At 49.3% G+C, this 19,651-nt stretch overlaps 1 protein-coding gene across 2 annotated transcripts in view; it reads right to left on the reverse strand.

Annotated features, from left to right (window-relative positions):
• Positions 1–19,651, reverse strand: part of RAB7A (RAB7A, member RAS oncogene family) — a 58,993-nt gene that overhangs the window by 2,421 nt on the left and 36,921 nt on the right. For both annotated transcript variants that reach the window (XM_079933901.1, XM_079933902.1), the window contains 4 exons: positions 13,698–13,758; positions 10,904–11,030; positions 3,236–3,454; positions 1,630–1,758 (listed from right to left, as the gene is read on the reverse strand). In XM_079933901.1, the coding sequence (XP_079790027.1) occupies positions 1,630–1,758; positions 3,236–3,454; positions 10,904–11,030; positions 13,698–13,750 (528 nt within the window). In that variant the 5' untranslated portion in view covers positions 13,751–13,758. The remainder of the gene's footprint in view (positions 1–1,629; positions 1,759–3,235; positions 3,455–10,903; positions 11,031–13,697; positions 13,759–19,651) is intronic.

Here is a 19,651-nt window from a genome sequence, read left to right on the forward strand (position 1 = left end):
CACCCAGAGAGACTAATACAACAGCTGTAATGCATTTCCAATCAGAATCTCAATAAGGTCTTATTTGGAGGGAGGGTGAAGAAAGAAAAAATGAATAAAATGAACCAAAAAGATAAAATTAGTGAGGGGAGGCCTGCCTGATCAGGGGTCAGACGCAGAGGCAGTGAAATCAAGATGGTCCAGGCAAGGAGCAGGCAGACGGCCAGGACAGACCCCAACGTATGTGAATACTGCATACTCGACTAAAAAATTCTCTATGGCCAAAGGAATTGAAAAAATCCACTGCAGTAACAGGTGAAGTGAGGTTCAATTCAAAAGCGCTCCTGAGCACTGCGGGGTCCCGCGGGAGGGCTGCCTACGGGCTCTGCCGTGGGGAGTGTCAGCGGAGCTCCAGGGGGAGGCCCACAGCGCGCTGGCAGGAACTGAAGGATTACTACTGTCCCTGGGAAGCCAGGTGGCGCTTGCCCGCAAAAATACACATACCTTGCAGTCTAACAGTCTCACTCCCAAGATGCCAGCTCGCCACTGTAATGAGGCTCCAGGGACAGCAATATTCAGAGAGGAAAACTCCAACAGTGATGCCAGCCAACAGGGAACTGGTGAAAAACGACTCCTGTACAGCCCGCAGGCCAGGTGCCCCGACTGCTGAGAAGCACGCCTTCTGTAAACCCGCTCCCACCCTGCCCTCTGCAGCTGCCACGGGCCCTTTGCCTCCGACCGCACCCCTCACCTGCCCACTACAGACGACTGACAATGCTGGGACCTGCCTCAACGCACTGGCCCCAACACAGCTGCTGAGTCACAAAGTCTTCAACTGGCCCTTGCCAACAAGAAGCCACTGTTATTTCGGGGGAACAACTGAATAAATAAAGAAAAAATGTAGGAAAACTTTATCCAAGGAACACAATTCCTAGAGCCCGCAATCTCTTACAGCTCAGATATGATTAAAAAAACCAAACAGGACTTCCCTGGGGGTGCAGTGGTTGGGAATCCACCTGCCAATGCAGCAGACACGGGTTCGAGCCTAGTCTGGGAAGATCCCACACACCGCGGTGCAGCTAAGTCCGTGTGCCACAACTACTGAGCCTGCACTCTAGAGCCCGCACTCCGCAACAGAAGCTACTGCAGTGAGGAGCTCACGCACCAGGGCAAAGAGTGGCCCCCACTTGCTGCAATTAGACAGGGCCCGAGCGCAGCAGCAGAGACCCAACACAACCGTACATACATACATAAATAATTATACATTTAATTTGTTTAAAAAAACTGGATCCAATGATGGGTTTCAAATTCCCGTTTATCCCCTCCTCAAACAGAAGGACCAGTCTGACCAGGGCCATCTAGTGGCCTGGCCACCTGACAGCTGCAGAAGGAAAGAACAATGCAGCTGGTCAGACCAGGGAGACCTCGGCTGAGGTCTTTGCTGCCCCGCACGGTTGAGGTTATTCACAAGTGAGCGGAATTTCTGGAAGCCTTAGCAGACTGTGCCATTACCTTCCTGGATAAACACAGGGGTTTCTGGCTACATGGAAAAGAGTCAGCGAAGAAAGAAGGTTAAGGACAAGGCAGCCAGGCCGGGGCTGGCTCAGCGGCCCATCACCAGAGGTAGCCAGACCACCGCTGGACACCCACCTGCTTCAGCGCGTTCCGGGCAATCGTCTGGAAGGCCTGCTCCACGTTGATGGCCTCCTTGGCACTGGTCTCGAAGTAGGGAATGTTGTTTTTGCTGTAGCACCAGGCCTGTGCCCGCTTTGTGGCCACCTGGAAGAAGAGGCAGGGCATGTGTGTGCAGGGAACAGCGGGAATCCCACCAGGGAAGGACTGTCCCCCCCGCCGCCCCGGTCACCCCTACACACAGTAGAGCCAGGAGCCAAAGCACCCCGCCTACCACCCACACCTTCGGACCCTCAGCCGCACTAAGATTAGAAGCAGCTTCTGAAGGGAGTAAGACGCCAGCCCAGGAAGAAGTAACCGTCCCTCCTGGGACCTCAGAGGCAGCCCTCAGCACAGGACAGGCCTGGCAGCTTGGTCTTCAGCTCTGCAGCTCCTTCTGTGACTGCTCACGGCACCTCACCTGACCACACACCTAGGCACCAGAGCCCCGAGGCCCTCACCCTGCCTCGCATGTCCTGACCTCTCCCCACCCTAGCCCATTTTCAGGCATGAGAAGGACCATGCCACTCAGGAAAGGGAGAAAAAGAGATGAGTGGTCAGAAATACACCTAGCTACACTAAAGAGCCTACGTTCCCCAGACAAGTGCTATTTGAAAGGAACCTAGAGCAATTTTGCTCAAAGCCCAAAGCATCTCCTGTACACACGAGGATCAAGGGAGGCCCCTGAGGCGCTGAGAGAGCACTTGAGAAGGTCACACTCGAATCCCCTCCTTCCCAGCACAGAAAGGGAACGGGAACGAGGCTCAGAGGCAAAGGTAATAATGACCCAAAGTCACAGCTGCAGGGGCAGCATGGGGATGTGAACTGGCCTCCTGGGCCCTGGTCCCCAAAGGCAGCTGGCCAGGAGGTAGTGCACCCCCAGAGTCGGTCTGGCCTCAGCACAGAACCCTCCAAATTCACGCAGTACCCCAGAAGCAGGGGGCTCTCACAGGAGAGGAAAATGCTAGAAAGCTCCTCCTGGGCACCACAGCCCCAGACACACCGTCATCTGGCATCTGAGTGTCCTCGTCAGATGAACACAGCATCAGACTCAGGAAGCATCCCCGATCTAAGAGTGCATGAGCCAGACGAAGTGCAAGTCTGCCTTTGCGTCCCAAAGACCAAATATCACCCGGCCTCAAGGGAAATCCCGTCACCGGGGCCGAGAGAGCTGCCGGTGCAGGCAGCCCCACTCGGCGGGCTTCCTGCTTTGTTGCCGTAATTCCCAAGGGAATACCAACCTCTGCAGAGTTTCGCTGCCCGTCTGTCCACGGGGAGGCCAGGATGGTAGGTCTTTACAGGTTAGGGAGCAAGGCCCCATTCCAAGGGCTGGGCAGGTGGCTAGTTAGTTGTCTCCCACATCCACCCCCGCATGGGGCACACACAGCCAGAGACATGGGGTGTAGATCCCTGCGGCATATAGTTTCTTACCAGTCAAATCTAAAAACAGCACCTGTCATCCAAAACTTAGCTGCCCCTTTACAAGAAGGCCCTTCCTGTGACTCGGTAGCCCTTACCCAAGCGAGGGCAGGTTCTCAGGTTCTCAAGCCCCGTAGTGATGACCCCCGGCATCGTTGGCACTTACTTGTCTGTTTTCGAGGTCGATCTTGTTTCCCAGAACAACGAAGGGGAAGTTCTCAGGATCCCGGGGACTGGCCTGGATGAGGAATTCGTCTCTCCAGCTGTCGAGGGTTTTGAACGTGTTGGGGGCAGTCACGTCAAACACCAGGACGCAGCAGTCTGCGCCTCTGTAGAAGGCCACACCCAGAGACTGGAACCTCTCCTGTCCGGCTGTGTCCCAGATCTGCGAGAGACAAAACGGTCGTTCCTTGGGGCGGAGTGCCAGGAGTGGGGTGTGTGGAGGACGCCAGGGGCCCCCCCAGAGACAATCACTTCAGGACTCATCAGGAACAGAATTCAGCACCCGAGTGTCCAGAGCACACCGACAGACAGCAGTGTAAGTGGACGTGTCCCATGCGTCTGGAGGACGCTAGAGAAACGTTAGTCTTGATCGAGGTGGTGGCCACGTGGGTAGATGTTTACGGAAAACCTGAATGTAAACGTAAGATTTCTGGACCCTGGGGCTTCCTGGGCTGGTGGAAAGCTAGGGAGGTGGTCATTCATCGGGCTGTACATTCAGTTTTACTTTTGGCCGTGCTGCGCGGCTTGCGGGATCTCAGTTCCTCAACCAGGGACTGAACCCGGGCCACGGCAGTGTGAAAGCACTGAGTCCTAACCACGGCACCACCAGGGAACTCCCAAACTGTACATTTAAATGTATGCATTTTACTGTATACATAAAGTTGACCTAAAAAAACCCCAGTATGTTTTAGTTATATTATACCTTAATTAAGAGACAAAGGAAACAAAAGTACCAGAAAAGGGGGAGGGGTGGGAAGGAGACAGGGGGAGAGGAATAAAGGGACAAGCAATGTGAGAATACACCAAGGAAGACAGATCGAAGTCGCTTCTCATCAATGGACCACCAGGCGCTCAGCTCAAAGAACTTCCCACCATTCACTGCCACACCAGGTCCAAGAGCAAGGATGCAGTTCCTCAACGCCCCAGATCCCAACAGGGCCCCCGGTTTGCCTGGAGAGGACTAGTGTTCCCCAGAATGGCCGCACACCCGCGGCGAGCCACGGTGCCGGGGTCCAAAGCGGTTCGCAGTTACTTTCAGCTGACAGGAGTCTTCACCTCTTGGCTCCACTGTCTGCAGGAAACCACTTAGCTTCAGAGCAACATGAGAATCTGGAAAATCCTCATAACCCCCCAAAATTTCAACCTTATGTCCAAACCACCAGCCAGTGAACCGAAGGCCTGCGACTTAGACCAACACGGAGTGTGGACTGAGCCACGACAGTTTCATCTCCAGAAGCGGCTTCTGCAGAAGCAGCTTCTGCAGAAGCAGGGCTGAGCTCCTCCCCGAAGCTCCTCCCAGGCAGCCCACAGCACTCGGGGACACGCCAACTCCAGCGCGGCCACAGACAGCTTCCAGTTCAGGTAGGAAGAGCCTCACTGCACAGGAAGCGCACAGGATGCTTGCGCAGTGAGTGAATACACAGAAGGATGACGCAGCAGAACAGGGCAGTATCATGGGATTTGCATTTCTTTAATACTACCCAACTCATGATGTTCTAAACCCCACAGAACCGCCGAGAATGTTCTCCAAAAGGAGCCCTGAAACGTAACATGCAAATGCTGAAGGCTGGTTTTCCCTTGGGGACGGGCTCAAACAACATCATGGCAGACAGAGCAGGGCCAGGACTTAAATATTGTCTGGAAATATCTACAGCTGGAAACGGCAGCATTAGAACCCCTTGAAGAAGTTCCCATAAAGCAGTGCAACTACACAGGCTAAACTCTGGCTCACAGACAGGCCAAGGACAGTGCACGCGGAAGGGGGCTGTTGTGGTCGCCCATCAGTGCGGGGCAAAGAGTGCCCACCCCAGCCCAGAGGTTACCCTCCAAGGAAGGCAGCTCTGCAGGGCCCACGCAGCCCTCTCTTCCGACGTATGGGGCCCTCCACAACCAGCACACAGACTCCGGGTCACAGCTCTGGCCACAAGGGGCCCGACCACGGCAGCCTACCCCTGCCCACCCCCCACCCCCCGGGAACCTCGAGCCCACGCGTGCTCCAAGCACTCTGGGAAGAACCTTCCTGAAAAGGACACGTCCTAGTGGCCACGGGGGTTCAGCGTGCCTGCAGGCGTGGAGTCAGGAGGCTGTGGTAATGTCCACGCGGGGCCTAGCAGTGCTCACACTACGTGGAAGGAAGCAGCCACTGGGAACCAGAAGAAGTGATGGTAAGGCTGAAGGGCAATGAAAGAAACAAAGCCGAAGACTGTGGCTGCTCTCAGTGGGCAGGGAAGGGCACCGCCCCGCCCCACGTGAGCAGCAGAGCACACGTGCGGACAAACGGTCTCTGTGGACAGCGCGGCAGCAGCCGGACCCTGTGAGGGTCACCTCTGTGCTCTCCTGCTGTCCGACGTCCTACCCTGAATGCGTGTCCCTGAGTGGAGAAAAGAGCCTTTTCCCATAAAAGAAGACCAAGGTGGAGGGAGAATCGAGAACTCTGTCACAGCAGGTAAAAACTGACAACTACTTCTATAAAGAGAAACACAGGAAAAAAAAAAATTATAAACAAATATAGGCTTGGACAACAACAACAAAATTCCCATTAGAGAAATAACATTGTCACTATGTAAATATCTGGATAAGTAAAGCAAAAGCCAAAAAATGCCCCGAAACTCTTGGTGTCCTCCCACCCAGAGGTCTTCACGAGCACACATCTTTCTCTAGGTGCCCGCGTTGCAGGGTCACTCACGCAGCTGGAATCTCAGTGCACAGGCCACTCCTCTCCGCCCCACAAAACACACAGCACCCTCCCCGGCGAGAGCGCACATCCTTACTCTGCCCAACACTCAGCAAACCACTTCACTCATTTTAAAAAAATATTGCTTAAAAAAATATATTGCTGCCAATTTCCCATAATTATAAGTAACTCAGTAATGAGCTTTAACACAGAGAGTCTTTCCTGTGTTTCAGATTGCTTCTTTAGGACAGGATCCCAAGAGCAGAATTACACCGGAACTTTATGACTCTTGGTGGAACCAAATGGGTATTTGGAACTCAGATACTGAGAAGGCAAAGTAAGGAATTAAAAAGAAAAGTTGAAAAACTGGGGGTTATTCTCAGCAAGTTTCCAAAATTAATTTAACTTAACACTTACAAAAGTACAGTCTTGTGGCTATGATCTTTCAAAATTTGTAATATTTTAACTGAAATACTTTATTTTCTACCTTCAAAATACACCCAATATATCTATCTACCCAGAACTCCAAGGTGACAACTATCAACACTGCTGTTTCTACATCAGTTCTTCAGGAAGAGAGTCAGCCCTTCCTCACAGCCTTCCTTCCATTCCCTTCCCCCCTTAGAAGTAAGCGGCCCGAGACCTGTGTCACACAGACAGTGTCCGTAACATGATTCCATATATCATGTGCAAGATCCTCTGCCTCTTTTGTCGTTTCCTCCAGATGCTAACAGCTGTACAGTATCCGGTGCCTTAAACCACCACCGCTGACCCCCTGGGCCTCTACATTATCCGTAGCGTTTCGTGACTGCACAGAGGCTGCAGTGAGCATTCTTCCTCACTTGTCGTCGGGCCCCCAGTTTCCTAGGCTCTGAACCCAGATGCAGACTGGCTGCTTGTCAGGGATGTGTGTGTGTGACGCTGGAGAGCCAACAAAAGTCTCCATTTGAAAGGCTGCACGGATATGTTCCCACCATCGGTTTGAGAATATTCTATCTACTTGTAGCCAAAACTCGATTTTGTCAGCCTTTTAAATTTGCAATTCCCTGACGTCAGGCCACAGGACGTGGTTTCTCCTGAGAGTTGCCTGTTACCCACTAGGTCATTCTGCCGAATGGATACTATTAGGCATTATTAACAGTTTCTCCCAGTCTGTAGTTTGTTACTTAGAATCTTGTTATTCAGATGTTTACTGTGGTCTACTATCAATCTTTAACCTTTTATGATTTGTGCTTTCTCTATTTTAAATGCCTAAAGTTAAGAAAACCCAAAAGAACCTGTATTTTCATTTTACAGGTTTTCATTTCGTGCTTTTTCCATTCAGGTCTTGAACACTCTGGCTACTCCTCAGCAAATGGAAAGCCGCCGGCCCAGAGGCCTGTTTACAGTACGACTTGTCCTCTGACTTGTCCTTTCCCCATTCTGCAAAGCCTCCTCTGCCTACCCAGTGTCAGCTAGGTGTGCCTGTTTCTGTGCCCTCCGTCCCCTTGATCTGTGGATCTCTGTGACAATGTCATACTGTTTACATTACTATGGCTTCGTAAGTTACCTTTAGGTTTTTCACGCACACTTGACTCCATCTAATAATGTTTAATACCGATTGATTTCTAGCTTCTTCCTGAGCAACGTAAGAAATTTTAAAAATGCACACGGTCACTCATCTTTCCCCACACATTAAATTACACAGTTCCAATCCCGGTTTCCTTGTACTGGTTTGAAGCTACATACTCTTACTATTAGGGTCATAATTCTAAAAACAGATGCATGCAATACAATTAAGTTTATCTTATCTCAGACCTTTCCACTTCCGCCTGAAGTGCGTCTCTTAGGATTTCTGCCCGAGCCTAAGGAGGCGCTCGCTTTCCTTCTTGGAGGCGGGCATTTCCAGGGCTCAGAACACCCTGCTGACAGCCCCGGCTCACATGCCACAGCCTGCCAGTCCCACTGGCAGCCTCACTGCTCCTCCAGGTCGTTCTGTTTCCTCTGGCTGCCTTCAAGTTTGTCTTAAAGGAATTTTTTCCATATGGTTCCTCTAGACTTCTGTGTTCCTCCTGAATCTGTGGATCTGGTGCCACATCAGTTCTGAGAAATCCTCAGCAAATAACTTTCACCTATTCGCTCGGCTGAGACTAATTAAAATTAAGTGCGAGCGACCTACTCACTGAATCCTGTTTTTACCTCTTTTCCCCATTTCCCACCATTTTTCTTCCTTTCAGCCCTCTTGTGGTGTATCCTATCTGTTGCTAAAAACACTCTCTGTATTTCCAAACTGTGGTTATTGCATTTCATTTTTAGAAGTTCTACTGACCTACACCACCTGCTTAGTTTCTTCTCCACAGAGACACAAGATTGCCTGGTTTCTTTAAATACAAAGACCACTCTGAATGGCCAGGGGGGTTTCCACTGGTTCTTGCCTTGCTGTCTTAATCTGAATTATCTATTTTTGCAAGTGCTGAAGGCCCGTGAAAAACAGGGGAGGATTCCTCAAGATCCAACATGATGACGCCTTTGTCCGGAGACGACGGTTTTCATTTAATTCTAGTCTTTTAAACTGGCTGCAGGAGCACAAGGGCCAGCCTTTTGTTTCAACCTGAGGACCATGTTCTTTCCTCCCACCCTTTCCAGACTCTGCTTTGGTGCCCTGGGTTCTCCAGATGGGGTCGACTCCGGGAAACTCCAAGATCTGAGCTCGTGGGACCTGTGGGGCTCTATCAGAATGGCCCCTGAGCCAGGAGGGACAGAGTCTCGCTTCTCATCAGCCCACCCGGCTGTCAGAACCACAGCGTGGCTCTCCATCTGCTTCTCCTGCTACGCGACACGGGAAATCTTCAGGTGGCGTTTGACCCGGCACCCTGAAGACATCCCATTTCCCTTCTGCTTTCTGTTGCAGCCGAGAACTTATCTAACTGCTGTTCCTTTATCTGTAAGCTGTCTTCTCTCTCCAGTTGCTTTTAGGATTCTGATTTTTGGCACTCCAGTTCCGAGTTTACTCTTGAGGTAATTTGCTCAGCTTAATCTTGAAGTTTACTGTTTTCTTCAGCTATGTTTAATCTGAGGTTTAACTGCTCAGTTGATTTCAGTGACTGTTTTTTCACTTCTTGAAGTTCTAAGCTTCCCATATCCTCGTTTTTTATAGTGCCCCTTTTCATTTATGGTTTCCATTCCAAGAAATCTCTAGTCACTGTGAGCATTTTCTGCAGGCCATTATTCCCCCTTGAGCTCATCCTCTGTCCCTATAGGGTGGTCTTATCTTTGTATTTGCCAGGAGTGACAGAGGGTTAATGTCAGATCCTCCAGACTAAACTCTCTGTGCCTGGCAGAGCAGAAACTGAGAATCCACACACGGGCACAGTGGGACTGGGAGTCTGCAACCAGGAAGCAAGTAGCAAAGCCCCAGCCTGCACCGCACATGCCAGCTTTGCCACTTGCGTGGGCTGAGGTTTTGGGTCCTGTTTTCCCATCTTTCCAAGGTCCTAATGAGTGTGTGTCTATGTGTGCAGGGGGGTTCTGGGCCCGCATCTTGTGCAGTTCACGCCTCTTGTCCTTGATGACAGACAGAACTCAAGTCCCCGTTATAAATTCACAGATCCCCATGGCAGGAGCCCCTGAGCTTATGATGAGCTTTCAGTTCTCTCTTCTTTCCTGTTATCTGGTAATTTCCTTTTCTCTCAAGCTTGGCCTATTCAAACTTTAGTTTTATACACACACACGCTTACTATTAAAGTATAACTGATGTACAGTATTATATTAGTTTCAGGTGTACGGACACTGTGATTTTTTTTTTATTTTTGTAAGTTACAAAAGGACCACCACAATGTCTAGCTACCATCTGTCATCACACAGAGTTATTACGATCCTGCCGACGATACATTACCTCCCCAGGACTTATTTATTGTATGACTGGATGTTTGTACCTCTTAATCCCCTTGACCTGTCTCGCCCACCTCCAGCTGTACACTGAGCACCTCTGTGTGTATGCTTGCGGTATGGGGGAGCCACATTAGCCCCATCCTGGAGGTCTGAGTTCCCCTGGGAGCATGTGACAGCTTGAGGTCAACACATGTAAAAACTATCTGCAACCTGTACCATCCAAACATTTCAGCGAGCCCGGTGCTCGCTAGGACCCCCATGTCTCAGTCTCCCCAGGACATCATTTAGCAGAGAAAGTAAGGAACAACTGGTGTGGAGGTGGGAGCTTCCAAAGACAACATCTGGGCTGAAAGTTGGCGACTTCAGGATGGGTGCAGCTGTGACCAAAGGGCCTAGCAAGCAGAGACACGTTCAACCACAGCTTTGTAAGAGCAGCACATGATTCGGAAGGACTGGCAGGAGATGAAAAAGTGAAGAATAGTTTGTAGCCAGAATGTGAAGGCTTTTAAAGAGCCATGTGAAGGAATCTGTTTTTATCCTAACTGTTGAAAGGGAAGCCCTTGAAATCAGATTAAGCTGATACGTGAAAAACCAGATTGGCTTAATAGAAACACAACTTTAAGGGCTACAGATAGGACAGATTATAAGAAGCCAGAAAAACAGGAAAACTAATTTAACAGCTGCTGTAAGAACCTAGGAGAGACACGACGATTTTTTTGGCCTGAAGAACTAGGCGAGGGTATTAGGAAAGAGACAAGTTACACATTTTGGAGACATAAGACAAGAACCTGTAGGTTACCAAATTTACAGCAAAAAGACAATGAAAACCAGGAAGTCCAGTTAAATTTGAACTCTGGAAAAAAATGAAAAATTTTTAGTACGTCTCACACAGTACTTGGGACATACTTGATGTCTTGCATTTTATATGGCAATCCTATCTATAAGCCAATTATCCATGAATATAATAGTGAGATCTAAAGAACAGGGAGGGGAAGATGCCTGGGCATGAAAGACGGGTGAAGACGGAATGACCAAGGCTTGGCTGGCCAAGGTGAGGCGTGCGCTTACCTGCATCGTAACTAGTCTGTCATCCACCATCACCTCCTTTGTCAGGAAGTCTGCTCCTATTGTGGCTTTGTACTGATTACTGAATTTCTTGTTCACATACTGGTTCATGAGTGATGTCTTACCGACTCTGAAATTGGAGAAAAACCACAAGTGTAAGTCAACTAGGAAGGCACTGAAAACTGACTCTGACACCTGCAGCTCGGAAGGAACCTGCCCACCCCCATCAGAGGAGGAAAACTTCCCAGTTCACTCGCCTGACGACATGCTTTCTCCTGGGACAAAAACACAGGGTACAGACGCAGGCCAGATCTGGAAAAGCTGCTTCGAGGTTCTGGTGTAGTTGGTAGAGCCTAGTGTTATTTCTCTCCTTCTAAAAGAAGCCCCAGCAATAAGATCGCTCCACTAGTCCAAAAATATCTCTGCCGCCTTGGGTGTGTCTCCATTTAGTGGTTGCTGTTCAGTCCAAGCAAACAGCCAGAGGAAGCCACTGGCTCCGAGCAGACATTTACGCCAGTTAACCAATCTGCCGCTTCCAAGTTTAAAATCTGAAGCGGAAAAAAGCACCAGTATTCCACCAAACCAGAATCCACCTCAAAGTATGCTCCTCCAGAGGTATTTTCCAGTAAGAAAACTCAGCAAGAGACAATGTGTGATTTTTTTTTGGTGATGAGGTAGTTAGGACAGGCCAAAGACAACGCAAGCCTTCCTCACAGCCAGTAATACCTTCCTTTTCACAAAGGAACACATGCATTTCACATGCAGAGGGGACCTGGAAATACAAACAGCCCAAGGCAGTGTTCACCTGGTCACGTGCACCAGAATTTCCAGGGGGAAAAGACAGGAAATGTGTAATCAGGCAAGTTTGGGTAACACAGGCTAAAAGCAGTACTTTCAATCCTGACAGCATACCAGAGGCACCAGGAGAATGTATGTGAGCGGAAGCGGGGACAGGGAGAGAGGAGGGGGGACAGATGAGTGCGCGTCTATTTAAGCACTGCCAACCAGGTCCTACCCACTGGTCTGGGCAAATGCTAATTGTTAAAAGGCTCCTCGGGTGATTAAAAAAGCCAGCCACGGTAGAAAAATCACTGCCTTTTGAAAAGAACTTTGGAAGAAGGACGTGCACCTGCAATTATCATATTGTTTTTAAAAATATGTAGCCTCTGGTCTAAGTTTTCATGGGTCACTTCAGATGCCAAGTCTGAAAAGCTCCCCCCGTAACCCCCTGAATCTTCACAGTGATGAAAGAACTAGCTAGTTACGCAGTAGCGGCAGATCTAAGACCCGAACACAGTTCTCCAGTCCCAGGCTCTACTGACTCAGGCACAGCAGGAGGAGGATGCAGGCATACCCCACTTGAATGCGCTCTGTGCAAACTACGCTTCTCACAGACTGAAGGTCTGTGGCAGCCCTGTGTCAAGCTAGTCTATCAGTGCCATTTTTCCAGTGGCATTTGCTCACTTCATGTCTGTGTCACATTTTGTTAGTTCTCGCAATAGTTCAAACTTCTTCATTAGTATATTTGTTATGACGATCAGTGAGTTTGATGTTACTACTGCAAAAATATTACGACTCCCTGAAGGCTAAGATGATGGTTGGCATTTTCTAGCCATAAAAGCATTTAAATTGAGGTTTGTACACTGTTTTTAGACATAAGGCTATTGTACACTTAATTGTACAGTATAGTTCAAACATTAACTTTTAGATGCCCTGAGAAACCAAAAAGTTCACGTGACTCCCTTCACTTCGATATGCACTTCGTCGCAGCAGTCCAGAACCAAGCCCGCAGTGTCTCGGGGGTCTGCGTGTGCTGCACAGTGCACCCCAAACCTCCATCTCGTGGACACGGCGCCAACGGCAACAAGCCTACATAAACAGCGCTCCCTAGTCTAACCAGCTTGGGAAAGGGATTCCATGAATTTTTTAAAAATATATTTTCTTTCTTTGTTTTTGGCTGTGTTGGGTCTTCTTTGCTGCACGCAGGCTTTCTCTAGTTGCGGTGAGCAGAGGCTACTCTTCGTTGCAGCGCGCGGGCTTCTCATTGCAGTGGCTTCTCTTGCTGTGGAGCATGGGCTCTAGGCACATGGGCTTCAGTAGTTGTGGCTCGCAGGCTCTAGAACGCAGGCTCAGTAGTTGTGACACACGGGCTTAGTTGCTCCACGGCATGTGGGATCCTCCCAGACCAGGGATCGAACCCGTGGTCCCATACGTTGGCAAGCGGATTCTTTTTTTTTAAGTAAATTTCTTTGTTTGCTTGTTTATTTATGGCCACGTTGGGCCTTCACTGCTGCACGCAGGCTTTCTCTAGTTGTGGCAAGTGGGGGCTACTCTTCCTCATGGTGCACAGGCTTCTCATTGCAGTGGCTTCTCTTGTTGCGGAGCACAGGCTCTAGGCACGCAGGCTTCAGCAGTTGTGGCTCGTGGGCTTAGTTGCTCCGCGGCATGTGGGATCTTCCCGGAGCCACAGGGAGGGCTCGAACCCGTGTCCCCTACACTGGCAGGCGGGCTCTTAACCACTGCGCCACCAGGGAAGCCCCCATGAAACTATCATTAATTGAGTTCAAACAGCCACCCTTTTCCCTAAATCATGCCCCAAATTGGGGAACAAAGGACTACCTGACTAGGGGTCATTCCGATTTTTGCTGTGCTCCCAAGAGCACGGAAACGTAGGGCCCTAATGCCACGGCTATTAGAGACGGAAGCAGCAAATGTCAGCACAGAGGGCATGAGCTCCAAGCGGGTGAAATTTAAACCCAGGTCAGTGTGCTGGCTCAAATTTAGGAGGGACACTTACCCAGAATCTCCCAGGATGATAACCTTCAGTAGCACTTTCTTCCTCGAGGTCATCCTTCAAGCTGGAAGAGAGGAGAACGCACGTTAAGTAGGATGGGAACACCCAGGGGGACCACCTCCCTGGGCACAAAACTCCTCGGCAGCCCCAAGAGCACTGCGCCTGAGCTCTTCTGCAAGTGGCTCCCCGCCGTCCAGGGCCTTCGACGGAACACAGTATCAGTACTGGAACTCTGGACCCAAGAGCTCGGCCACATGGTGTGTCAGGGCCATCCCGCCCCTGGGAGGAGTCTGAAGGAATGATTCTCCCACTTGGATGCTGGATCAATGCTCCATTTACTCAACAGCTGGGTCCTGCTTCAGGCAGGTCTCTGCTCAAACATCACTCCTCGGAGGCAACCACTTGATCTGAAGGAAAGCGGAACACCCTCTCCCCGTTTGCCGTCTATCCTTTACTCTGCCTTATTTTTCCTTCAGAGTACTTACCACTACAGTTGACTCTTGAACATCTCAAGGGTTAGGGGCACTGACCCTCCACTCAGTTGGAAATCGCTTATAACTTAACAGTCGGCCCTCCGCATCCGCGGCGCCGCATCCGCGGTCCTGCAGCCACAGTATCAACCGAGCAGGGTCGCATCATTCGTGCTGTTCGAGGATAAACTGTACTTGACATTTTAATGTATTATATTCATTTCTCTTCTCCCTTTCCTAATAATTTCTGTGAAAACAGTTTTATTCCCCACGGTTTTATTCTCCAGTGCCAAGTAGAGAATTATCAAATATCGGGTTAGTGCACAAATTAATATTTGACTTCGCAGCTCTTGAGACCACCTTTCCCCAGAAAGCCTTTCGGGTAGCCTTCCACAGCCTCGACCAGACAATACGATCTGTGCTCAACTCTCTGCCACCACGTGACCGCGTGGTCAATTTACTTATTGAGACCGACCTCCTGTCTTAATTGCCCCTCAGTCCTCAGGGCCTGAGCCAGTAACTTTCAGAAGATGAACAACTTTCAAGAAAGCAGGAGTCCTAAATTCTGGCCTCCGATGTCCGTGACTTAACTGAAACTACCAGAGGAGCACTCCTCAGGCAGCTGATCCCCAGGAGAGCTGCAACCGCCTCTAGAATCAGGAATTTATGATTGCACGTGAGCCTCAGAAATGACACCCATGCCTTCTGAGAACCTCTAGCCTTGGCCATTGTCCTCGGGAGACGCTGAAACAGCCACGGCAGGAGACTACCACTAACAGTCACGGGGCAATATCCGACTCCTACCTTCACTGGAGCTGGGGGAAATTAAGTGTTTATACTTAAGCAAAGTAGGTAAGGATGTGGGTTAAATAAAGCCTGTTATTTTTCCATAGTTTGGGAAGACAAGACAGTCAAGACTGGGTCTGAAAAAAGCTACCTTTAGTTTCACCTTTATCCACCTGGCTTCCTGAAGGTGAGGATGACCGCACTGCCTACCTACGGTGGGGGTGACTTAAGCATGCAAATCCCGATCCCATGCTCCTCTGGCGTTGCCACTTTCCAGCTGTGTAACCCGGGGCAAGTCATTTAACCTGTTGGCATACATCCCATGGGTGATGTGAGGCCTGGATGAGAAAAATGCTCAGGACACTGACTAGGATATAGTAAGTGGTTAGTAAATGTTGGTGCTATGATTTTCATGTGTGCCAAATACCGAGATGAATAAACAGCAGAACAGAGTCCAGAAGGCAGCAAGAGAAGCAGTAAGTCGCAGGCCCAGGCGAGAGAAGCAGTAAGTCGCAGGCCCAGGCGAGAGAAGCAGTAAGTCGCAGAGCCCAGGCGGTAACTCAGCTCCACGCCTCGGCTTCCAGATGCCTGGCTGTCAACTGTTCCCTTTCAGCTGGTGGCATCACAAGGAAACTGAAGGAAAGTATCAGAACGGAGCTAGTGCCCACAGGGCAGGATTAGGTGGCGAGCCCTACGCGCCTGAAAGTGGTGTCTTCCACAGCTTCAGAAATGGTGTGGGGACGAGAGTCAAAGCAGAGGCAGTTAGCAGGCACCACGACCTAGCCTGGGGCAAGCTGTCTCAGCCCAAAGCCTCGTGTCTGTGCAGTCTCTGGAGACACAGACATAGCTTCTGTCTATGAGGCGCCCACCAGTGCTAGCTGGGGGCGGCATAAGACAAGCCCGAGTTCTGCCTGTTTCCTGTAGTCATCCATCAGATCTAGGGTTGGTGTTGGTTTTTTCTCTCTGCAGTTAGAGGTACACACCCCCAATCACCCATGATCACCCACGAGACCCACAGCCCTACCTTCCTCCCTAGGGACTACCTTGACCAAAGTTTAACCTAAGAGTCTCACCCCAAGGTCTGGTACCATATTTTGGGCTAGAGATCAGATTATGACAGTTGGGACAAGTTTCAAATCCAAAGGGCAAATTAAGGAAAGGTATGAAAAGAAGGTGAGCTTTGCAAAGAAATTCTTAAAGAATGTTTAAGTCACTGATTTTGAGAATGGGAAAAGGATTTCCACGACCTGGTTTAGTAAGGCTCACGGTGCATCCAGTATTATTTCATAATATTAGAAGGAAGTAAGAAACACACTTCACCCATCCTGTTCCCACCCGACAGACCTCACGTTTGTGTCCTCTCAGGCTTCTGCTCACAGCGGTGGCAGGTGGGCCCATGCGGCCACCTTGACCCTCCTGGGCAGCAGAGCACGACGCCTGAGCGTCTTTCCTCACCTGCACACCCAGTCACAGAACCTCCAGAACACAGCGGAGGGCACAGCCAGGAAGTCCCAAGTCCCCATCAGAGCTCACCCAGCCCCACACACAACCCGGTATTCTGTCTCTCCCATGTTACTATTTAGCCTTGTTTTCCAGTACTTGCTTCCATGAGTCTCAGTGTCTAATATTTCTTTGAGTGAATTAAGCATTTAAAAAGCCATTCCTACCTTTTGTTTAATATATCAAAAATCTGGGAAAAACAACGCCATAAGAAACAGCTCTGAACTTCCATTTGTGGGGTCATTTTCCTGGGCCGCAGCAATGCCCCTGGGGAGGTCTCTTAGGCTCAAACTCACGTGACTATCACAGGCCACGCCGGCCCTGAGGAACACGGATCGCTGGCTGTCCTCGCGACAGCCCACACCGCAGACAGCTCAGGCATAGGGAGGCGGCCTGGACTCACCACCCTGACTCTGAGCCCTCATTCCTGGGGGGCTCCCCACGAGGGACACGTCCAGCGCGAGAGCCACTGTGCTCCAGTGGGCCTGGGGCCCATCAGGTACTCACAGCCACTCCCCATCTGTCAGATGCAATCACCAACCAGGAGACATTTTATCACAAACCGCGCTGCCTTTAGTGGGGTTCCCAGGGAAACAGCTAGAAAGTTAAACAAAGGGCAAATTCTCACTCACGGGAAAGGGTTTTGTCCACCTTAACCCACGGGTACTGTTTAGGAATGGGGTAACTGAGTCAAAAGTATAAACACTTCCATAACTTTTGCTAATTCACTTTCCTGAAGGATTTTCCAAATTTACACTGCAACCACTGTTGCAGTGATTAACAGCATATAGCATCTAAATGAGAAAAATGACAATTTTACTGAGACAAAGAAAATCTGAATAAATGAAGAGATACCTCCAATAGGAAGCCTTAATGTAAAGATACGAATTCTTCCCTATTTAAACAATTCCAAGGGGTTTTTTTTGGAATTTGATGAAGTAATTATAACTTTATTCATAAAAATAAATGCACAAGAGTCCCTCCCATTCCTCTCAAAAAAAGAGTAATGACAGGGATTTGCCTAACAGTCTTGGAAAGTATGTTACAAAAATACAGTATGAACACCATGGGCTGGAATAAACGGAAGAGGGTCCAGAAAGGAACAATTTCGGCAGGTCCAGCGTTACAAAATTTAGCAGCAAAAGGATGAACAATTTACCAAGTGGTGAGAACCAGAATTAACATCCTTAAACCTCATCTTCCACAACAGATTCCCACAGGAGTAAAGATGTAAGTGTAAGAATGGCTACGTATGAAGCTGAAAGGAATACATACAAGATTGGCAGGTTTTTCCTGGGTGGTGGGATTCCAAATGATTTCGTTTTCTTTATATTCATGTGAAGAGCGCATTTCTTTTAAACTCAAAAAGCTATTTCCATTTTGGAGGACAATGTTCACCTGTTGATTTTTCAGGTAAATTTTCTGCTTGCAAGAATATTCCTGTTCGCCATGAGGTGCACCTAAAGGCAGACTTTCCTCTTTGCCCGGTGCCTGTGAACAGTCGGGCTTTTGCAAACAGGGCGCCAGCCCGGAGGAAACCCCCGGCTGGCTTCACCAGGACGCTGACGGCTTCAAACTGGCAGAAGCTAAGAGCTATGTTTTTGTACTTAATGTTCTCCAGGACCAAGAATGGGGCACTTGTTTCTAGCAAAGAGCTAAGAAAAAAATAAAACCAAACGAAACCTTGAACACAACTTTTGCCACAAGAAGCAGTGGCTTTAGAACCTTCACTGGCAGTCTCTGCTTTCTGTTATCCATTTCCACCACCATCTTCATGAATTTTTGAAGACTGAAATTACTTTTAAAAATCCTACCAAGTTAGAAATTTCTAAGTGGAAAACCATTCTTCAACGCACAGACCACTTCCCTTTTACACTTTTACAGGAGAAAGGGAAGCAGGCAGAGAGAACAGAAGGAGCTATATGAGGTCCCTAACCCCTGTTGCCTGGAAATGAACATTTTAGATAGCATCCATTAATCCAGGAAGCTCTCTAAAAGCCTTTCTAGAATAAGATATATTCCGAACACACTTCCTTCCTTCTGCTATCAAACCAAACTTGATCAGTGTGCTCTGGGGTGCATTCTTCCTTGGAAGAACAAGCATTTTTTTAGAACACGAACTATTCCATACGCTGAATCGATTCTTTCCCTCGTACAGTGTTTCCCGTGTAATGAATCAAAAGCCAGAACTTCCCCCCATCAGCTGGAGCTGCCGCCTTCCTCACTGCTGAAGCACAGCAGCCAGCTGGCCATAAAGGCAGACAAAACAAGGAAGCCCCAAGCAGGTAAAAACATCAGGAAAATACCGTCCCCAGCTCTGGGCTAGGCAGGGTCAGTGAGGACAGAAAGGGACTGACGGAGAGGGGTCAGCGGAGGGCAACGAGGATAAAGGGCTGGAGAGGGGAAGAGAGGAAGCTGGGGGTCAGCAGGCCACCACAAAGTCTGAGTTCGTGGAGGTGGAACGACTTTGCCTGGTGATCAGAAACACGCTGACTATGCTCGAGTGGAGGTGAGGCTCTGTAGGGAGATGCAGGGCCAAGGAGGTGAGAGCAAAGTGTCTGCAAAGCCGTCAAGACAACAGTGTAAAACGCAGGGGATGAAACTGAACGAGGTGTCATCACGTCCAAGGTCACACAGCAATCAAGTGGCAGAGCTGGAGTTAACAGGTGTGTAAGCCCAGACCCAACACCTGACTGCCCTGCCACTCAGCAATACCAGCTTTCCCCTGGTTCTCCAGGAAGTAGGCATTTAAAAAAGCTCCCTCTGGGGACTGAGGCGCACACACAAGGTTTGGAAAACCAGTGACGTGAGGTCAAAAACTGCTGTTCTGGTTTGCATGTGTGTCTGATACAAAACTAACGATGGCACGAAATATCTGAACAAGTGCTAAAGGTTCAACAAAGCTGGGACAGTTAAACCAATTGATTTTCTATAGTCCATTAACATTTTTACTTGGTGTGTGTTTCCAAGCTGCCTGCCTTTAACAGCTACAGCCTAACCAGACAGTTGACTTTTCTGCCCCCATTAAAGTACTGAACTGTACAACATTCAGAAAAGTACAAAAGAATGAAGCAAAGACAAAGGCCAAACACAGTTCCATCTCTTAGAAGCAATCACTATTAGCATCAGGGTATATAAGTCTTGCCAGTTTTCCTTCGAACGGCTGAGATCATGCTGTTCATAACTTTGCATCCCATTTTG

The sequence above is a fragment of the Stenella coeruleoalba genome (assembly GCF_951394435.1).
Source record: "Stenella coeruleoalba genome assembly, chromosome: 10".
NCBI classification, from domain to species: Eukaryota; Metazoa; Chordata; class Mammalia; order Artiodactyla; family Delphinidae; genus Stenella; species Stenella coeruleoalba.